The sequence below is a fragment of the Ursus americanus genome, chromosome 6, assembly GCF_024610735.1.
Source record: "Ursus americanus isolate L20-20 chromosome 6, mUrsAme1.1.p, whole genome shotgun sequence".
Classification (NCBI taxonomy): domain Eukaryota; kingdom Metazoa; phylum Chordata; class Mammalia; order Carnivora; family Ursidae; genus Ursus; species Ursus americanus.
This window is the reverse complement of record NC_142132.1, coordinates 6548394-6570364: the sequence shown is the minus strand read 5'-3', so window position 1 is coordinate 6570364 and position 21971 is coordinate 6548394. Positions and strand designations below refer to the sequence as shown.

Below are 21971 nucleotides of genomic sequence, written 5' to 3'. Positions count from 1 at the left end.
GCACTGGCGCGTTATTTCATCCTCGCACGACCCTGGGACGAGCAAGGCCCGGAGCCGCCCAGCACCTGTCAGCTCTGTCTGCGAGCGCAGGGACTGGGCCATGTGGCCCGCCTGCGGCCCGCAGAGCTCTCAGTAGAGATGAGGGGAATGGATGTGTGCTGGAAGGTCTCGACCCCTGTGGCGGCGAGGCTGGCTCTGCTCTAAGTGGGTGCAAGCATTTCAGGCAGCCCTCGGGCCCAGGCGAGCCCGCCCTCGGGGCCTCCCCAGGCCATGGTGACAGGGGAACGTCAAGGGACTCACAGCTGCGTGAAACAAACCAATCTGATCCCAGACAAACCTGCATCATGTTCTTTACATTTAAGACGTTAAGGCGAGGACTGGCATGGTGGACCCAGTCGGGGGGCTCGTGTGAACCTGGGGTGAGCTCCCCTGCTGGCAGATGCCCATGCTTGAAGGCACCGTGTCGTTGTCTGAAGGTGAGACAAAATTCTTAGTGCAGGTCCCTGGATGGCTCAGTCGGTGAAGCCTCTGCCTTTGGCTCAGGTCATGATCCCAAGATCCTGGGATCAAGTCCCGCACCGGGCTCCCTGCTCAGCGGGGAGCCTGCTTCTCCCTCTCCCTGCTGTTCCCCCTGCTTGTGCCCTCCCCCCTCTCTCTCTTTCTGACAAATAAATAAAATCTTTAAAAAAAATGCTTAGTGCGAAAGCAAATCAGTAAGAATCAACAAATGGGATGTGAAGACATATTGACAAGGTTATAGATAGAAATGCTCTCAGTATTCTCCCAGAATTAATGGGAAAACAAAGCACTGAAAAATACTAAAACAAATAGATACGGTTTGGGGCACCTGAGTGGCTCAGCTGGTTGGGCATCCAGCTCTTGGTTTTGGCTCCTGTGTCCTGGGATCAAACCCTGGGCACTCTCAGTGGGGAGCCTGCTTGAGGATTCTCTCCCTCCGCCCCTCCCTCCACTCGCTCGCTCTCGTGCTCTCTAAAATAAATTAAGTCTTGATGGACTTCGACGTCAAGACCACTTGCTTGGGACCTGCAGCTTCCGGGGGAGCCAGAGGAGCTCTCATGCTCAGGCTGCCCAGAGGGCTCCTGTAAACCGGCTCCCAGTGATCGTGGCGCTCACAGCACTGGGACATCCCCTCCCCCTGAGTGCAGCCTGGACTGACTCAATTCAAACAAAAAGAAGATGGCAGGAGTGATGGGATGTCACTCCCAAGGTTACATTATGAAAAGACTGGCTTCTGGCCTGGATGCTCTCTTTCGCTGGCTCTTGGATTGTCTTGCAATAGGTGAATCCTGCTGCCGTGTCATAAGGTAGCCCTTAGAGAGGGCCGCAGGAGGGCTGGGAAGTGGAGCCACGTGCGTGATCCTGGAGGCAGAACCCCCCCACGTCAAGCCTTGACATATCTGCAGCCTGGTAAGAGACCCCGAGCCAGACGGACCCAACTCAGCCATTCCCACATTTCAGACTCACAGAAACTGTGAGAAATTAAACGCTTATTGTTTCTAGCCACTAAGTTTTGGCGCAATTTGTTACGCAGCGAAAGATGACTAACACATGGGCCTGGTCTCCTCCGGCTGTCGGTGTTCAACTTCCTCTAACTCTCCAGGCTCTTGCTGAGACCCCGGATGAACGCAAGCGTCCAGCAGTCCACGACAGAGAGCTCCTCTGGGGCATCATGTCTGGGAAGCGGAACTAAGATAGAAGGTTCCAAAGTTGGGTGACTGACTTTCATGTTAAGATAGAATGTGGTTTCTCCTAAGAGATTTTTTTCTTTTTTTTTTTAAAGTAATCTCTACACCCAGTGGGGGGGGGGGGCCGGCGGAGCCAGCCAGGTGCGCCTCTCCCAAATTTTTTTAAAGCTGCAAAATCCCTAATTTCATCTCTCCTTTGATCATGTGCTTCCAGCCTTTAGAACATGTCCTTTTCCTTCACAGCAGAACAAACAGGGAGCAGGCTGGGGCAGCAGGTCCCATGGGACCAGGCTCTGCTGTCTGTGCCACAGGGGGTGCTGGCCCATGCGAGTCGGCTCAGTCTCAGGCTTCTCATCCCACATCACCACTTTTTCCCAGGTTTTCCTCTCATTTGACAGAACAATGAGATGCAGAACATGCAGCGGGGCCCCTGAGGTCAGACTGCAGGTAGCATGAGAATCAGAGCAGGACAATTTACAAACACACGGTATTTGACAGCTGAAGTGTTGATGGGTAAGGAGGAAGTTGCCTCTAGAATTTTCTTTCCTCTTCTACTTCACAAAAAAAGAAACAGTGAAAGAAGGTGCAAGCAAATTCTTAACTGATTTGGGGGGATGGGAGAGTGGGGGCGGTTTCCTTGGCAACAAAGGCCTGGTTCCCTCTTCACTGATCTGCAGAGCTCCAAGGTGCGTTGAAAAGCGATGCACGGCTCTTAATTAGTCAGGCAACTCACAGCTGGTGAACTCCTTGACGTCATTTTGTTCTCTGGAAAGAGGGCTTTTCATACTTTAAACTACTTTCACTCACACTGGGGCGCCTGGGTGGCTCAGTCGGTGAAGTGTCTGCCTTCGGCTCAGGTCATGAACCCAGTCCTGGGATGGAGTCCTGTGTCAGGCTCTCCGCTCAGCAGGGAGCCTGCTTCTCCCTCTGCCTCTGCCTCTCCCCCTGCTTGTGAGCTCTCTCAAATAAATAAGTACAATCTTAAAAAAAAAAAAAACAACCCTACTTTCACTCATACTGCATCTTCCCCCGATATTTTAAAATTCATTTGGACAAAACTGTTTTGAAACAAAACTGCACATTGATTGACTCACAATTGCTAAGCACTGTTTCACGCTTAATTTTTATGTTCATTTGTAAGGTTGATTTTTAATGATTCACTGTTTACCTTTGTGCTTTAAAGATAACATACAAATTCAAGACTGGAAAACGTAGAAAATATTAAGAAAATTGTAAAAACAACTATAATAACACCATCTGCAGATAAGTACCTTTCATAGGGTTATTTCCTTTCAGGTTTTGTTCTTGTTGCAGTAAAAACACATACCATAAAATTTACCTTTTTAACTATTTTTAAGTGTATAACTCAGTGGCATTTGGTACAATCACCAGCATCCACTTCCAGAACTTTTTCATCATCCCAAACCAAAATTCTACACCAGATTAAATCAGAACTTCCCATCGCCCCCAACCATAGACCCTGCACACCTCTCCCATACCTCAGTCTCTGACTCTGGCTGCTCTGGGAGCCTCGGGTAAGTGGAATTACACAGTATTCATCTCTTTGCATCTGGCTCATTTCACTTTGTGTAATGTGTTCAAGATTCTTCCATGTTGTAGCCTGTGTCAGAATTTCCCTGCCTCTTACGTTGCATGATACTGTATTGCATGTGTATACATTCTACTGATCCATTTATCTGTCCATGGGTATTTAGGTGGTTTCCACCTTTTGCCTATTGTGACTGATGCTGTTATGAACACTACATACTCCAACAAGTATCTCTGTGACCCCTGCTCCTCTCAGGGTCCTTTGGGGGTAAGGAGGGCTCTCTATCTAGTACAGTGCCTATATTTTTAAATTAATTTGAAATTGTATCATATATCTATATTGCATCCTTTTTAAAAAAAGATTTGAGAGAGAGAGAGCACGCACACATGGGAGCAGTGGCAGGGGGAGGGGGAGAAGGAGAGAAGCTGACTCCCCACTGATCACGGAGTCCTACGAGGGGCTTGATACCACAACCCTGAGACCACAACCCAAGCCGAAATCAAGAGTCAGACGCCCAACCGACTGAGCAACACAGGCGCCCCCATCCTGCTTTTTTTTCTTAATGTTACGTTGTATCTTTCCGATGCTATAAATTATAGAACCTTCAAAATCATTTAAACAGACCACCTAGCCTCTCCCGTCCCCCTTTTCCTTTTGAACATTTCAGACCAAAGGCCCTTAGGTGGGGCAGAGTAACATGAATGTCTTTATGGGGGAGTGGCCAGTGTTGGTTGTCAGAAACCACATGGACTGAAGAGGGCATCTCTGTGGGGGCAGAGCCAGGGGAGACTGGCTCCTTATAGGGGCATTGACCAAATAAGTAAATGTATTACCTGGGAGCCAGGTTTCTCCCCACCGGAGATGGGAGTCACAAATACAGAAATGAAAGCTCTAGAGAAACTCTGTTGTGTTGAACTCTAACTAGAGGTGGTGGAATGAACCCATGGTTTTCAAACACGTAGATACAAATAGAGATGTGCGTGTGTGCGTGTGTGTGTGAGTGTGTGTGTGTGTATTCCCTGTGTCTGTGTACTGAAAAGGGCCATGAGCAGTCAAGTCCAAGGGCAATGAACACGCTGAGCACGCACATCATGGCTCCTCAATACCCCTCTCCACTAAAAGGAACCAGGCCTTCTTAAGGAAAATGACTGATTTCAGGGCTGGGATAGGGAAAGGACAGGACAAACCTACAACATCTTTTTGTACCAGAAAAGAAGGACGTACTCAAAGAATGATGGAGCCACGTCAAAGGACACAGAAGTCACCTTAGAGGGGTTACCACTGGCCACAGCAGGGATAATTTGGGCAATAAAATAAATAGACTTGGTAATGGATTGTACCCTATTAAGTAAAAGAGGAAACTATGAATCCATACTGATGTAAATAAATAATTGAATAAATTGAAAGTGTGATGAACACATTATCAGGGGCACCTGACTGGCTCAGTAGGTAGAGCACATGACTCTTGATCTGGGGGATTATAAATTCAAGCCCCACACTGGGTGTAGAGATTACTTAAAAAAATAAAATCTAAAAAAAAAAAAAAAAAAAGATCTGTTATCATATAGTCTTAAAGTACCTCCCCATAAAGTACTTATTAATTTCAAGGAGGAAAAACAATCGCTTCACTGTGAAGCCTCATATCACCTAAATCAAGGGATTATAAGGAACATTATCAATAATAGGGCAAATCAGAATGATGCCCTGCTGGGTAAGAGGCAAGGGGAAAAGCAGCATCGCTTGTGATATTCCTGCCAGGCGTATATAACATGAAGCAGTGTAATCAGGGAAAAAATCAGACACACCTAAATTGGGGGACCATCTACAAAACAACTGGCCTATACTCTGAAAGTGTCGAGGTCACAAAGCCAAAGACAGACGGAGGCTCCTTTCCAGCCTTCAGGAAAAGAGACAGGACAACTAGATGCAAGGCGGGATTCTGAACTCAATCCTTTTGCTACAGTAGACATTATTGAGAATTAAGAGCTACTAATATGCATGTTAATTTCTTGAATTTGATAGTTGCGGCTGTACAGAAAAATGTGCTTGTTCGTAGGGAACCTACATTCAACTATTTAGGGGTGATGGGACATCACGTTGGCAACTTACTCTCCAGGGGTCCAGGAAAGATTGAGTTCTTTGTATTATAACTCTAAGTTTTCTGCAAATTTCCTTCACGATAAGAAGTATGTAAAAGAAGCAACTATATAATCGTCATATAGATGTACCATAATTTATTTCACTATTCCCCTATTGGGGGCTTTCCTTTTTCCATGATTATAAATAATGCTATGATATACATTCTCATATAAAAACTACTTCTTTTCTCCTATTTTGGATTATTACCTTTGGCTAGATTATCAGGAAAGGGATTAGTGGGCCAAAGGGTACAAAGCTTGTAATAGAGCTTTATTTTTTATTTTTCTATTTTTTAAAGATTTTATTTATTTATTTATTTTAAGTAATCTCTTTGCCGAACGTAGGGCTTGAACTCACAACCCTGAGATCAGAGTTGCATGCTCTACTGACCGGAGCCAGCCAGGCACCAATGCGATAGAACTTTTGCATATATACTAGGTCATAGTAGAGACTACAGGAGAGAAGAAACCAGTTTTTCATTCCCCAGTGACTTAACCTTTTTTTTTTTTTAAAGAACACTGTAGTTTAAAATATTTTTTTGCTTATTAAATTTACAAATAATTAGTTAAGTATATAATGCTGTTGCTAAGGGTACAGTGAAAGCTGTCTCTCTCGCTCTCAAATAAATAAATAAATCTTTAAAAAAAAGGCAACTTTACCTTTCTTATCACTTAGCAAATACCAAAGGTTTTAGGAGCTCTGTCCCAGGAACAGGGACGAAGACAAACACGTATTTCTTATGATAAATCATAACATCACAGTCATGTTTTGGCATCTTATCTTTACCTCGATTGCTTACCTAGAGAAGCAGTAGCCTTGCCGACCACGTACACTGACTTGGCATTCCATTTTTCTCTCAGAGAATGTTTCCAGGCTGTAAAACATGAAATTACACGTGAGCTGCGGACACCACAGTGGCCATCTGGACTGTTGTCCAAAGCTCCTTGTTCATCCTACAACACTTGTGAACAAGGCAGACTATTAATAACCACGTATAAAGAACAGCATCTCAAACTAAAATTCCGTTTTTATTCTGTTCATATTCAGCAGGCAAATTTTTAAAAGTCACTTCATAGGGGCGCCTGGGTTAGGCGTTTGCCTTCGGCTCAGGGCGTGATCCCGGTGTTGTGGGATCGAGCCCCACATCAGGCTCCTCTGCTATGAGCCTGCTTCTTCCTCTCCCACTCCCCCTGCTTGTATTCCCCCTCTCTCTGGCTGTCTCTCTCTCTCTGTCAAATAAATAAATAAAATCTTTAAAAAAAAAAAAAGTCACTTCATAAATGTTTCAACATGCCTTGCTTAGAATATTAACTCTTTTCCACAGTTGGCACTAGAAGCATTTTTAGTGTGTATCAGAAAACAAACATAACTTGAAGAATGAATTTGCAGGGTGACATTAGCGTTTAAAAATCCAGACTTTAATTTATTAAAAATTTTATTTTTTTTTTTAGTAATCTCTACACCCAGCATGGGGCTCAAACTCATGACCCCAAGATTAGGAGTTGCACGCTCAGGGCACCTGGGTGGCTCGGTCGGTTAAGTGTCCGACTCTTGGTTTTGGCTCGGGTCATGATCTCGGGGTCGTGGGGTCGAGCCCCGCATGGGCCTCCATGGGCAGTCTGCTTGCGATTTTCTGTCTCCCTCTCCCTCCGCCCCTTAGTGTCTAATAAAGCAATACAACTGGTTTTATTTGGGACCTAAATCTGAAAGCAGTCAAGAAACTATAATCGCAGATGTATCCATTAAATCAAAGTAAAGATCATAACTTTCAGGTTCATGAGGAAACACAATTTATTTAATAGAGAACATTACCATCTTAAGACAAAAACAAATACCTTTAAATGTGGATGAAAGAAATACAAAGAGAAAACAGGGTGCATAAATATATAATAGGGCCACCGGGTGCTCAATACTTTTTGAGAAGATAAGGAAACATGAATTCTTCCTTCCTAAAATCCGATTTGGAGCATAACTCTCCCTTACATTTAAGTGTTATGCTACCCTTTACACTCCCGTGGGACATTCCCTTTTATTTATTTATTTATTTACTTGTTTTTAAAGATTTTTATTTTTTTAAGTAATCTCTACACCCAACGTAATGAGGACCACAGCACGAGTGCCTCTGGCCAGCAGTCCAGGAATAAATGAGATGACGAATGTAAAGTATTTAACAGATTCTGGTATACATTAGGCACCCCATAAATGTTAGCTACGAAGCTATCTGATTGAAACACTAAGGTGGTTGTTCAGTCTGAAGCCTGGGCTCTGTCCCTGTGTGTTGATGGCGAGCGAAGCAGGTAGGAAGAAGGGGCTGAGAGATGGTCATGTCATTAAGTGCCTGGCACGGCACCGGCCACTTTTTCCCACGTGGTTGGATTTTCTCATCATCCCTTTGAGGAAAGAGACTGACACCAATATATTCTGAGGAGAGAGATGACCACCCGGCAGGTGAACCCCACGGGGTCTGGGGGTTTGGGGGGCCACCCTGTCTCCTGTTTCCCAAGGCAGTACCTGTGACATGACACCACCAGGTGCCCGCTCCCGTCAGAGAGCACCTGTCATTCTGTGGGACATTAAGAGTCAGCTTATAAGGAGAAGGGTCATTTTCTGCTTCCTCCAAAGGTTACACAAACTAAAGTAACTTGGTACATAAACAGTTTTTTGAGCTAAAAGTCATTGAGATGTTTCAAACCTGAAAAATCTACTTCTGGAATCTGGTATCCCCAGTGGGAAGAATCAGAGTAAAGAAAGTCCAGTGGAAGTCACAACAGAGGCCCCTCACCTTCTGTTTTACTGTCTTTCTCCAAACACAGCTCCACGGCTTCCACTGCTCTGGGGCTGGTAAAAATGAGTCCCCCATAGCCTTCAGGATGAGACAGCTGTGCACCAAACAGCAACAAAGACATTTTACATGATGGCCAAGTTCAACATTTCCCCGATTTCCAAATGCTTCACAAAACTAATTCCTTCCATCCATCCGTCCATTTATCCATCCATCTGTCCTTCCACTCTTCCACTCAACACCTACTGGGAGTTTACTGTATGCCTGGAACTATTCTAGGCCTTTTGGGATACGTAGGTGAATTCACTATTCGTGGCATTTCCCTCAAGCAGCTCCCAGTCAAGGGGAGAGCCAGGAAAGAGCACTGTAGGGTGGGAGTTGTAGCAGGAGCAGAACGGGCCACCCGACCCAGTCTGGGCTTGGGTGGGGCACAGGTAGGAGGGCAGACTAGACCTGCACCTGTAATAAAACTGGCATCTTCAAGGGGTGCCTGGGTGGTTCAGTCGGGTTAAGCGGCCAGCTCTTGATTTTGGCTTAGGTCATGATCCCAGGGTCCTGGGATCGAGCCTGAAGTCGGGCTCTGCGCTCAGAAGGGAGTCTGCTTGGAGGTTCTCTCTGTCCCTCTGCCCGCCCCCCGCCTTCGTGTTTTCTCTCTCTAGGGTAAATAAATACATCTTTTCAAAGAACACTGGAATCTTCCAGGGGCGATATCCATGTAGAAACCTTGATTTTCAAAGCTAGTAATAGTGATAAAATCTACCGAACATTGCTGTTTTTATATATTGTGTCCCTCTCTCTGTGAAAGTTCCCTGGGGAGTGGGTGGGGTTCCTGTCATCTCAGATGGAAGACTCGGGCTTGGAGAGGCAGAAGAACTGGCCCACGATGAATGGCAGGGCCAGGACTCGAGCATGCACCTTGTGCCCCAACTCCCTGCAGCATAGGGAGCTAGACGAAGGGTCCAGAAGAGCCCTCAGGGGGCACGCTGTCTGGCAGTGACAGGACAGGCTTCTGTGGAGACTCTACTACCTGTGTGGCCACGAGGTCCAAGAAGTGATCTCGAGTGATGAGACCCCGGTGCCTTTCAAGGCTGCTTCTGGAAGGGCATGCTGGTCTGGGTCCTTCTTACCTCGTTTCCCGGCACACAGCCCAGCGCACAGGGGCGTGACAGATGCCAGATCAGTGTCCGTCGGGTACATTACTGAATGAATCATGCAATATTGGGCCCAAATCGAAGGAAAACACAGGCTTTCCATGAAGAGCAGGAGGGGTACCTGGCACTGAGGCGTGGGGACCGGGAGCAGAGCTGGGCACCCTAGTCCATGAAACCAGCCTGGATCTTCCCCCCATGTCTATAAAGGAGCTCCAGGGGAGACACCCCGATGGCGCTCCCCTCCTGGGACTGGGTGCACGCTGGTGAGGGCTGCCTGAGCACTGAAGCTTTGATCTGAATCATCTGGAAGACTTTACTGAGATTGTGTCTGGTGAGATCAATCCCGGTTACACCTGGCAGCAGACCTGATGCTGTGGGGGAGCAATGCTCCTACTTGCTGGAGATCTCGGCTCCGTGGCCCAACCTGGGGCCTATCGCCAAAGTAACACCTGTGCAGTGCATGGTCAGGGCGGCTGGGTAAACGGGAGGATGAACAGAAAGGGCCCGCATGGCTGAGAGCCCTCTCTGTAATCCGCTCTTCTGGGGAGGGGGGCCCTCAGACCCCACCTCCAGGTCAGGGGGGCTTTCTGGAGAAGCTGGTGGAAGCCCAGGGACAGTCTCATCGCCGCGTCCACTGGAGCCAGGTGAGGCTGAGCTGCCCTTGTCTTCAAGTTTGGTAGTAAAATGAGGGGGCAGTGAAGAAATCCTTCTAGCTTGGGTTGGCAAGGATTCTACAAAGACTCAGAAATTACGGTACTCAGACACTGACCTTACCTTCTCAGAAAAACTGGGAAGAGACAAAAACTCAAATGATAAAACAGGGATCAGAGTGGCTTCAAGTCCGTATAATCCTAATTCCTGCAAATACAAGAATATAGTTCTGGATTGGCCAGGGTTGTTTGGAAAATAAGGAAAGGGTCACAGTGACAACTTTTACTCTGTGTCAACGCCTCAGAGGGTTCGCGGACCCCCCACCCCCTACCCCCTTAGGTTCCGTAGTAAGACAGTGTTATGCTGGGTGGGACCAGGAGCCTCAGGCACTTACCCTGATGTATGGATCTTGGCCACAGTCGTCCTCCTTAGCGTCTTTCAGTAAAAGAACCTTCATTATCTCCTAGCAGTCCTTACAGGGCCCTGTGACAGAGCAGGGAAACGAAATGGATGGATCTTAATTAGATCTCAAGGACTCTTCCTAAGCAATGTCGGATGGGACAGGAGCATGGGAAGAAGGTAATCAACTGCTCGCTGAGGTGACCGACCTATCCCTCACCCACAATGACTTAGCATTAATGGGCTTGTTCCTTCTGAAGACACTGTCACTGATAAGGCCAAGGGACAGCATGGTGGCACTTGATATCACTTGGAAAGGCAGATGAAAGTCATTAGGGAAAGCCAGTCTCCTGGCCACACATTTAAGGCTTCTAAAGAGGAGTGATACAAATTTGGGGTTGTATCATTAACAAGTAGACAAATTATTTTAAGGAAATAAAGAACTCCTTCCATCTCAAGATATATGTACTAAGTAGCTCATAAGCTCTTTAGGAAATAATTATATTGACCCTTCTACTTCTCAAATGATGTTTTATAAATGGTGTCAAACATGAGATCTCTCAAAAGTTTTCTAACGACCTGGAAAAGAATTTGTTGGTATGTTTCAAAAGCCTCATATACTTCATGCTTTTTCTTCCTATAATTTCACTTCTAAGAATAAATACTAATACTCCTGAGGGAATACTCATAAATGTGTGCAAAGACTAACATAAAAATGTTCATCCTGGATCTTGGTATTCTTTTTTTTTTTTAATCGAGGTGTATTTGACATACAGCACTGTGTAAGTTTCAGCTGTTCAGCTGATATTTCTGTACTGCAGTATGACTACTACAGTAGTGGCTTAGCTAACCTCGACCATGCCTCCTCACAATTATTTCTTTTTTGCGGTGAGAACAATTAAGATCAACTCTCCTAGGAACTTGGAAGTTTGTACTAGAGTACTGTTGACTGTATTCACTATGTTGTGTGTTAGGTCTCCAAGACTTACTCCTCTTCTAATTGCAAGATTGTATCCTGGTATTTATAGTGGGAAACAAAGTAAATGTCCAACAGTGAGAGAACAGTAGTTATACGAAATCATTAAAATATTAATAACTTAATTACATGGATTTAATCACAAAATGTGAAGTCAAAAAAGTAGGATGCACGAATAGTATGATTTTGTAAATATAATAAATGCATATATATGAAAGAATATGCATCAGAATACCACTAATAATTATTTCTGGGTGGCAGGTTAGGGTGATTATTTTCTTCTTTACCTCCTTCTGTATTATCCACATTTCTTTTTTTTTATAATAAATTCTTTTGTATCAAGGGGGGAGGAATTTAATATTACCACCCCAAAAGCTTCAAAATAAATGTTGCTAGAGACCTGTAGGATAAACTCTGCCTGAAACATGGATTACTATCCTGTAAGTAGCATTAGGCCCACCAGCTAGTTACTTACTAAATATTATACAGTGGGTAATAATAGTCAAAAGGCGTGTATTGTTTGGAGCAGAAATGTGTTAACTCTGGGAGCCATTACTTGTGAGTTATTACTGAATAGGTTTCTGGAACATTATAATATCTATGGGACGTCTTAGGAAAATTTGGCTCAAAATGAATTGCTTTGTATCTAAGCAACCAACCCTGGGTGAACAAATAATCATCATGAAATCAAGTTCTAATTACTGCTGCTGTCGAGCTGTAAGCTAGAGAGACAGGGGATTTGGGGACATGGGCAGTATTGTTCCTATCATTTCCTGAAGTTACTTGGAATGTGTCTCATGCAGAAATTAGGAACCAGCCTTTCTGAGATGGGCACGTGCAGGTGTCAACCCGGTGAGGCTCGAGTCCCCATTTATTCAAAAATGCTAACGTAGGTGATGCTGTGAAAGTATTTTGGAGAGAGGATAAAGTCTATTATCGGGTGGCTTTTCGCAGGGAGATTATCCTAGATAATCTGGGGGGGCCTCTTCTGGTCAGTGGCTTTCAGAGCAGAGCCGAGGTTCTGAGGAAGAAATTCCAGCTGTGGACACAGCTTCCTTTGCTGCCCGGGCCAGCCTACCCTTCTCGGCGGCGGGCACTCAGCTTGCACTCAGGGTCTCAGACTTGCCCGGCAGCCCCCACAGTGGCACGAGGCAGTGCCTTGCAGCAGGTCCTAATCTATACCCCCCATCAGCTCTGTTTCTCTGATTGAAGCGTGGCTGATCCTGACAGCCCCTTCTGGGGCTCCAGGAATCTGTATGGCACTGAGTGGCAGGTAAAACTTAGCATTTTCTGTTAACACATACATGTTTCCAGGCCCACAAAACAAGCAACGATTGGGAAGATTAACAGGTGGAAGCATGATGCCGTTGGAAGCAGTCAGTCCTGGGCTGCAGACCTCAGCCCCACCACGTCCCCGCCATGGCTTGAGGCTCTGGGACGTGTATCCCCAAGATTTCAAAGGATACGTTAGTGGTGCTTTCAAATCCCGGAAGCTAATCTCTCCCAAGTGTTTCTATACTGTTCTCAGGCAGTGACACCTGGAATCTGCCTCAGAGAGATTAGGTCTGCATTATGTGTTGGGGGCGGGGTACAAGTTCAAGTCCTACCAAGTGCTAGGAGGTGATGTGGGAGAGATAACTGGTGGATGCTGATAGTTGGTTGCCAGTCCGGGGCCACCTCTCTGAGAAGGTGGCATCTTAGTTGAGATCTGAATGACAACAGCAGCGAGGAGAAATGTTCAAATGTCAGGAAGGGTCTGGGTGCGTTCCCAGGAAAGAAGGATACCCATGGTTCCACTGGGAAGGACAGGTGGACTTGGACACCATGAGAAATGGGAATCCACGACAGGTGTAAGCAGGACTGGCAGCGATGGATGAGGATGGCCACCCAGTAGAGCGGGCAGTGGAGCCATTAGGAAGGTGCTGAATCGGGGATTCGTACTGAAGACAGAGTTAACAGGACACAGTGGTGTAATTTAGGGTGAAACCATCTGTCCACAGCCTGATGGTTGGGACTAGGTGCAAATGTCTTTCTTCTTCGAATCCCACCTAAATTTTGGGTTTGTTCAGTGTAATCCTGTCAGTGAGTTAACAAGTATTTCTAGACAGTTACTACATCCTAGGCATTGGGGATGATATGATTCCTGCCTCGTATTTACGGGAAGGTAAAATAGACACTCTACAAATAAGTAAAAATGATGACAGAGTCGGTGTGATAAGTGCTATTAAAACAAGTCAGGATGCTCTGGAAGCATAACTGGCAAGTCTTACCTGGACTGGGAGTGTGGCAGAGGTTGCCAGGTGTCCCCAAATGCCCACCCTTCCTTTCTCACTCACAGAAATGGAATCCCTCGTTAGTAACAGGGCATACTCTTGCCCAAAATAAAAGCATGCTCCTGGATGTGGCCAGGGGACTAGCTTCTGGCCTACAGGATGGAAGCGGGAGTGATGTTTGTGGGTCCCGCCCCGCGAGGGAAGTGCCATGCCCCTACTCTTTCCCCCCTGCCTTCCTGCTAGCTGGGATGTGGATGGGAATATTCTGGACCTTTCCTTGGTCTGTGAGAAGCTGCAGTAATGCCACTGTCTAAACCCCTGTGATTGGAGAAGGCCATCTGGACGGAAGTCAGGGATTCCAGGCACAGAAGTCATTCCTCACTCAGAGGGCAGCGGCCTGATGCCATCCACATCTGTGCCTTTAGAAACACATGTCCCTTGGCTGTGCCATGAGCCAGTCCTCTCCTGGGAGTATTTCCTCTGCTAAGGGCAGTGTCTCTCACCTAGTCCCTGGCCCTTTGCTGCAAACCCTTTGGCTCTGCAGAACCTGTTGGGACTTCCCCTCCCACCCCCCCCACCCCCATCACCCGCAGGCCTTTCTCTGAGCCCTTGGATTCTGCTCTGAGCTGAATGTGCTACTAGTATGGTGAATGGTTCCTGTCACTTGGGGGGAATCAATTCTCAAAACATTATCAACTTTAAATCTTCAATTACTAAGAAAATTAGTAATGTGTGAGCAAGACTATCTTTGTGCACTTATCAGGTGATTTCTTTCTCCCTGAACGTGATGACATGGGATTCTGGCAGGGCAAAGACTCACCAGCAATGGTTCCTCTTAATTTTGCATCCGAGGTGCTTTGAGCAATGGCAGAGAAGGAATAGGGTAGATATCTGATTTTTATTTGTCAAGTCCAGCAGCACATCTTATGGAATCTCTTTACAGTTATTATCCAGAAGCCATCAATTTTATTGCCTAAGACAACCACAGAGTAGAACCCAGAGGAAACATTTTCTCTATTTGCAGTGGGTAGATGGGTTTTGCTTTCCAGTATTTGCATTATTAAACTAAGCCCTTCGTACCAGAGTGGTACTTTTTATCTTCACGCCTGTCTTCCCAAACACTGGGCTGTGCGAAGTGTGCGAGAGGCAGCGCAGTGGGGGGTCAGGGGCACGCTCTTCAGAGCCCCACTGCCTGAGTGGGGACCCCGGCTCTGCCACTGACCGGTCCTGGGACTTTGGGGGAGTTTTGTTCTCTAGGTCTGTTTCCTCACCTATTGAAACAGGACAAACCTTGGAGATTAATGCAAGTAAAGCATTAGATCAGTCTCTGGTGCATAGTAAGCACTCAGGAACTGTGCTAGCTGTCATTGTGATGTCCTTTGAGTCACTCAGCGGCCCTATGACTCGCTAGGGCAGAGGTTATTCCCACTTAACAGGGAGAAAAGAAGATGACATCGTGCGCAATAAAGCCAGTAACAGATCCCTTGACCTTCAGTCCTGTGCTGGTTCCGTGACACCACACTTCCCTCCTGTTACCCCAAAGAGAAAAGGGCAAGCAGAAATGAGAACAGGAGAAATAAATCTATAAACAAGAAGCTTTCCATTGCTGTTAAGATCAGATTCAATCTCCCGATACAAGCTGCGAAAGCCCAGCGCGTTCCAGCCCCACGTCTCCGCTCTCCCCGGTCCATTCCAGCCGCCCCAGACTTCTCTGCATCCCTCAAGCTTGCCCCGCTCAGAGCTTCTAGTGCAAACTCCTACTCAGCCCGCAGAGCTGGTGTAGACATCACTTCCTCAGGGACAGTTAGGACGTGGGTTTGGCGGCGCTCAGAGATCCAAAGGAACAATGGTTGAAACGGGATAGAACTTTTCTTCTGATGGAAAAGTCCTGGCTGACTGGTGGCCCTGTCATACAAAGGGGACGTGCTCGTTCTGCCTTGTTCTTCCACCATCCCCAGGGAGGAGAGGAGCTCAGAGCTGGGCACCAGACCACACAGGCTGTTCAGGCCATGAGAAGGACTTCGCTGTTTATCCTGAATGACAGGTGATGCCACTGGGGAATGAGCACAGGGTTATGTGCTCTGCCTTACAGTCCAGTAAGGTCACTTGCAGGTGTGAGGAGAAAAGACTCAAACTAGAAAGGAGAAGAACTGGGAGGCTCTTAGGACAGACTAGGTGAGGGGCGCCTGTGTGGCTCAGTCCGTTAAGCATCTGACTCTTGATTTTGGCTCAGCTCATGATCTCAGGGTTGTGAAATCAAGTCCCGGGTTGGGCTCTGCACCGAGTGTGGAGCCTGCTTAAGATTCTCTCTCTCCCTCTGCACACCTCCCCCCCCCCACTTGTGTGCTCTCTCTTTTAAAAATAAATAAATAAAATTTTAAAAAGAACAGTCTTGGTGAAAGCTGGTACAGGTTTGGACTAGGCTGGCAAAGTGGGAGGAGCGTACTTGGATGTGTTCTGAAGGTGGAGCCGATAGCATTTGCTTGGGCTGGACACAGGGTAGAGGAAAGGGGAGTCAGGTTTAGAACCTGAACAACAGGGCGAGTGGGAGCACTGTCAGGAGATGGGGAATGGATGGGGACAAAGATTCACTTGGGACATATGATGTTTGAAGACGCCTATTCCCCACCAAGGTGCCCCAGCGCATTTGTGCACTGTGAACGGCTTACAGTCATGCCTGCAGGCTTGATCCTCTCAGCCCCTGGGGCAGCTGGTAGGGTCCAGGTCCCCCAGAACCACTGGGCCACTCCTCCCACGCCCACACTGGCCAAGGCTGGCTGTCTTCACCTGTAAACTGCACACCTCATCTATTTACCATAATGTGCTATATGAATATTAGCATTTACTTGGTATGCTATAATGTTAAAAAAGTTGAAGAGTACTGGCATTCGATGTCCAAATGAAGAAACTGGGTAGGCAATTTGGGCTCAGCAGGGAGTCAGGTCAGAAGACAAAGATTTGGGAGCTGTCAGTGTATAGAAAGTATTTGAAGTCAGAGGACCTGGTGAGACCACAGTGAGAAAAGGAGGAGGCCCAGGACGGAGCCCTACAGCACCCACGCAATGCCAGAGCAAGTCTGGGCAGAGGGCCGGGAGACCCTAGCGAAGGAGAAGGAACAGAGACTGGAGTGAGTCTTACTCACGCCATAACAGAAGTCCACAGACTGGGGCTCCCACAGTAGACGTTTATTTTCTCACAGTTCTGGGGGCTGAAGTCCAAGATCAAGGCGCCATCATGGTTGGTTCCTGCTAAGAGCTCTCTTCCTGGCTTCCAGACTACTGTCTTCTTGCTGTGTGCTCACGTGGCCTTTCCTCTGTGTTTGCGCAGAGACCTCTGTGTCTTCCTCTTCTTCTAAGGACACCAGACCTAAAGGACTAGGGCTCCACCTAATGGGTATACTGGTAGGGCTTGACCTTGCAATGACCTCATTTAATCTTTATGACGTCTTTTTTCTCCTTTTACCTTTTTTTTTTTTTGAGTAGGCGCCACACCCAACATGAGGCTTGAACTCATGACCCTGAGATTAAAAGTCACATGCTCTACCAACTGAGCCAGCCAGGCGCCACTCTTCATTACCTCTTCAAAGGCTCTATATCCAAAGAAAGTTCACATCGGGGATTAGGGCTTCAGCATATGAATTTGTGTGTGGGGGGGGCACAATTCAGTCCATAACAGGGTAAGTTACAGAATGAAGTGGGGGTAAAGATGTAGGTACAAGATGTGAAAATAACTCAGTTTTGCTATGAAGAGGAGAAATGAGGCCATAACTGGCAAGGAAGGTAGTGGAGTCAAGAGAGGTTCCAGAAGTACCTCGCCACTCCCCAGTACACACATACGGGAGATACCAGAGCCAAGGCAGGCACTGAGAGGTGAGTTCTGGACGATCAGCAAGTCAAAGAATGCCATGCAGTGCACTTGGGGAGCAACTGAGCAAGGTCCTTTGGCATGACTTACTCTTGAAGCTCCAGGTGTACCTTGCTCTGCCTTGCCCACCTTGCAGGAGCTCCTGAATTTTAGCAACAAGGAGAACTAAGAAAGCACCAGGTGGCCTTCTAGGCCAGAAAGTTGGCTCTCAATTAGGCAGTAAGGGTTTCCACAATCCTGCTTTCATTGACCCTAGAAACACAGTCTTCCTTGTGATGCTGGGTACTGGGTGCTGGGCAATGGGCAAATAGCATTCAGCACCCGCTCTCAAGATGCCCCAAGACTGGCTGGGGGAGACTGACAACCACGGAGCTGTGAGCTAAGCGTTGAGACAGAGAGACAAACTACTGTTACTGCAAACTGCCACGATTCAGAAGAAGGGCTGTAAAAGTCTGCATCTGGGCCTGGGGCTCTTCTGATTCAGAATGCATATTCTGCTATGGGACATGATTCAGGGTGACATGTGCACATCCCAGCTGCTATGGAGACAAGGTCTGGCAAGATTAATAAATGAGTTCAGCAGCTGATTTATGACAGATTGGTTGAAGATGAGGAATGCAGCTGAGATGTTTTTGTTGACTAGAACCCAGAGTATTCTAGGGATTGGGGCAGGCAAGAGGGTTCTCAAAAAGTGAACAACCCCCTTCTCAGCAATGTGGCTTTGTCCAATGTTCACCTCCACCCACAACTCCTTTAGTTGTTCCCAACAAGAAGTTCAAATACAATCATCCCTCCACTTGCTATGAAGAGCAAGCAGTGAAATGGCAGACTCCTGCACTTGGCCTGTTATGGACTGAATCCTAAATGTATGTGTTGAAGTCCTAAGCCGCAGTCCCTCAGAATGTGACCTTATTTGGAAACAGGGTCTTTGCAGATGTAGTCAAGTTAAAATGAGGTCACTACGGTGGGCCCTAATCAGTATGACTGGCGTCCTTATAAAAAGGGGAAATGTGGACACACACACACACACACACTCAGGGAAAACATGTGAAGATGGAGGCAGAGATCCGGGCGATGTGTTAACAAGCCAAGGGACAGCACAGATGGCCAGCGAACCACCAGAAGCTGGGGGAGAGGCACGGAACGGATTTCCCCTCACAGCCCTCAGAAGGAACCACCTTACTGACATCTTGATCCTGGAATTCTAGCCCGCGAGACAATCGATTTCTGCTGTGAACAGCACCCAGTTTGCGGCACTTGGATCTGGCGGCCTGGGGAACTAATACAGCCTCATTCCAGCAGAACCCCCCAAGCATGGTGTAAACAGATCTAACCCTGCATTTCTCCGGGACCACGTTGAAAGATCCCTGCCTGAAGAAACTCCTATTACCTGCCTTGCAGCAAGAATGGGAGGAAACCAGGAACAGGAGACAGGCAGGGGTACGGAAGATTGTACATGGGCCACTTTGGACTCCGGGAAGAGGTGTGGTGGAGGGGAAGAAGCCGGCACGACAGGGCAGAGACCTGTGTTCTGGTCTAGACTGCTCTTCTCTTGTCTCAGTCCCTGCAATTGTGAAATAGGCTGGTCCTCTGCACTCCTGGCTGTTTTGAGGGACTTTCTTCTGCATAGTAGATCCTCAGTAAATATCTGCTTACGCTGAGGGAAAACACCACTTTAGATGTACCCAGCACCTCTGGAACAGGGGAAATGACTTGAAGCCCACTTCACTGGGAAGTTAGAGCCAGGCCTCAAACTCACACTTGCCAGCTATGTCCTGTTGCTCTCCCAGCAGTAACAACAGCTGCCCTTTTAGGGAGCGCTTACTCTGTGTTATTTACGGGGCTAAGCATTTTACATGGCAGGATCTCAATCCTCATTTAAACCAGCAAGCGTAGGTATTATTATCCTTATTTCACAGAAGTGGAAACCAAAACTCCGAAGGGTTGAACAACGTGCCCAAGGTCACACAGCACAGTGAGTGGCAGGGGTGGGATTTAATCCCGGTCTGAAGCCCGTGCCCATGCCCTAAGCACTCCCACCACTTCTCAGCTCCTATAAAATACTCTATGCTACTTCACACTCTGACCATTCGCTCGACACTGGGAGCTAGTCTGAGGACACAAAGTAGGGCTTCCCCCCCCCCCCCGATCTCTTATCAAAGCAATACCTGCTCCCTGGAAAATCTGCAAACTACAACAAAGTAGAGTTCTTTAAAAAACAGTAAACACAGAATTACCATATGATCCAACAGTTCCACTTCTGGGTATACACACCCAAAAATTTAAAAGCAGAGACTTAAACAAGTATTTGTACATCCAAGTTCACAGCAGTGTTATTCATAATAGTCAAAAGGTGGAAGCGACGCAAGTGTCCACCAATGGACGAATGGATAGATAAAATGTGATATATAAGTCAACGGAATATCATTCAGCCTTAAAAAGTAAATTCTGACACATGCTACAACATGGATGAAACTTGAGAACTTTCTGCTAAGTGAAATAAGCAATCACAGAACAAATATTATAGGATTCCCCTAGAGTAGTCAAATTCATAGAGACAGAGACCAGAATTATAGTTTCCAGGGCCTGGGCTAGGGGGAAATGGGGAGTTACTGTTTAATGGATAGAGTTTTAGTTTTGCAAGATGATGAAGATCTGGGGACGGGTGATGGTGATCGTTGCACAACAAAGTGAACATACTTGATGCCACTAAACTGTATACTTAGAAAGGATTAAAATGGTAAATTTTGTTATGTATATTTTACTGCAAGAAAGTATAAAGAAACAGAAAAAATTATCCATGATGTCTAAGTGCGACTCTGTTGATAAGTTGGCACTGTGCCTTTGAGTCTTTTTTCTAATTTTAGCCTTGTGATAGATTTTTTTCCCTTTTTTTTTTTTTACAGCTTCCTGTCTTGTACATTACAGGAAGATGTTTTTACATAGTTGTGGGACCCAAAGGGGTCATTTTAAGCTACCCCATCAGTTGTGAATCCCTGATATGCATGTCTATCAATATCCAGGCTGTGGCCTGGTAGCGGAGAATTTCAGGAAGGATGGAACCCGCAGAACACAATCATGGGGGTTCCGGGGACCCTTACATTACCCTGACTCCATTTTCTGCTGCTGTAGAATCACTGAGAAGAGGTTATCTATCACGCTTCTGCTTAAACCTCTGGGCAGCAGCCACCTCACTACAAGGGGCAGCTCCTTCCATTTTTAGAATCAGAGGTATCCAACCCACTTTTCTCATTTTACAGAGGAAAAAAAAGTTAAACCATAGACGACCTCCTCAGATAGCTGATGTCTTTCTTTAATTAAGGACTTTCTTTCCAAATAGTCTTTACGATGAATGGCTGCATACTGGTAGCCCGTGGGATAAACCTGACTGGGGACTGAATTTGATTTGGCACAGGTGTTAAAAATCAGGATCGATCCTGTGGAACTCCAGGTTCTCCTGAAATGTAACGATCTGACGGCACTGGGCCAGCAAGTCCCCTTGGCCACAACTGGCCGCAGCAGCAGAGTATACACTCTCTGACTGACCACAGTCCCCTCCACTCTATTCTCTCAAAGTACGCTCTGCTCTGTAGTTCAGATTTCCCCAATGGACCTGAAGCATTTAAAGTTAATATCTATCTTAAAAGAAACTTTCCGGTCAAGAAATGACCTTAAAGAGCGTCGGTTGGGGGCAGGGCTTCGGATGAGATTCATTCAACCGCTGACCAGGCCATGCCACCGACGGTGCCGGGGGGCCTGAGCCCGGCCGTGCAGGCACCTGCGCGGGCCCGGGGACCTTCCATTCGGGGTCGATCGGTGCCCCCGGGCCACGGCCCCCGACCAGACCAGCAGCGGCCTCGGGGTTCCGCTCCCCACTCGTCATATTCTGGCTAGCGCCGCAGGCCGGCGTTGCGCGTCCGCGAGCCTCGGTGTCATCGTCTGCACCGTGGACGGCGACACCTACCTCGCCGGGCTGCAGAGGCCCGAAAGGCTAGGCGCTGGCCGGGTGCCCAGCACTCGGAGGTCGCCCTGTCGGGGGCAGTATCTCGCGGTGCCAACAAGCCTGAGGTGCAGCGACCCGAGACAGGAGTTGGGTGGGCGGCCCCCTCACCACGTGGCCTCTGCTGCCATGGAAACAGCCAGCGCGTGGCCGCACGCCACGAGCACTCGAGCCCGGGGTCCCCGGGGCCGGAGTCGCTCACAGGTGGAGCTCGCGCATGCGCACAGACGCCCAGGTCCGGGGAGGGCGGGCCGAGATGGGTCGAACTACTGAGCGCAGGGGGAGGGAGCGTTGGAGGGAGTGAGGGAGGATGGAGAAGGGGAAGAAAATGCAAAAACAGGACCTCAGAGTTGACTTGACTGTAGGGATCACGGCCCTGGAATCCATCAGCGGCCTGGGATTGATGCCGACTCAGCGCCGAGGATGTCCACCGTCCCTCACCCACCTCGGCTTGTGTGGGTGGGTCCGGAAGGGCGGGCTG

The 21971-nt window shown here is 47.4% G+C and overlaps 1 protein-coding gene and 1 non-coding gene across 5 annotated transcripts in view; both read right to left on the bottom strand.

Annotated features, from left to right (window-relative positions):
* Positions 1 to 21950, bottom strand: part of UROS (uroporphyrinogen III synthase) — a 36440-nt gene extending 14490 nt beyond the window's left edge. Inside the window, exons 1-5 of one of the 4 annotated variants that reach the window (XM_045809532.2) lie at positions 21834 to 21950; positions 10373 to 10461; positions 10102 to 10185; positions 8177 to 8273; positions 6194 to 6268 (exon numbers count right to left, since the gene is read on the bottom strand). In XM_045809532.2, the coding sequence (XP_045665488.1) occupies positions 6194 to 6268; positions 8177 to 8273; positions 10102 to 10185; positions 10373 to 10435 (319 nt within the window). In that variant the 5' untranslated portion in view covers positions 10436 to 10461; positions 21834 to 21950. Of the gene's footprint in view, positions 1 to 6193; positions 6269 to 8176; positions 8274 to 10101; positions 10186 to 10372; positions 10462 to 14446; positions 14590 to 16768; positions 17079 to 21454; positions 21717 to 21833 lie in introns of those variants that run through there. The other 3 variants (XM_045809530.2, XM_045809531.2, XM_087862578.1) reach the window with 3 other exon arrangements.
* TRNAK-UUU (transfer RNA lysine (anticodon UUU)) lies at positions 17115 to 17187 on the bottom strand. The gene has a single exon. It is a non-coding gene; the product is annotated as a tRNA-Lys (tRNA).
* Positions 21951 to 21971: the final 21 nt, after the last annotated feature.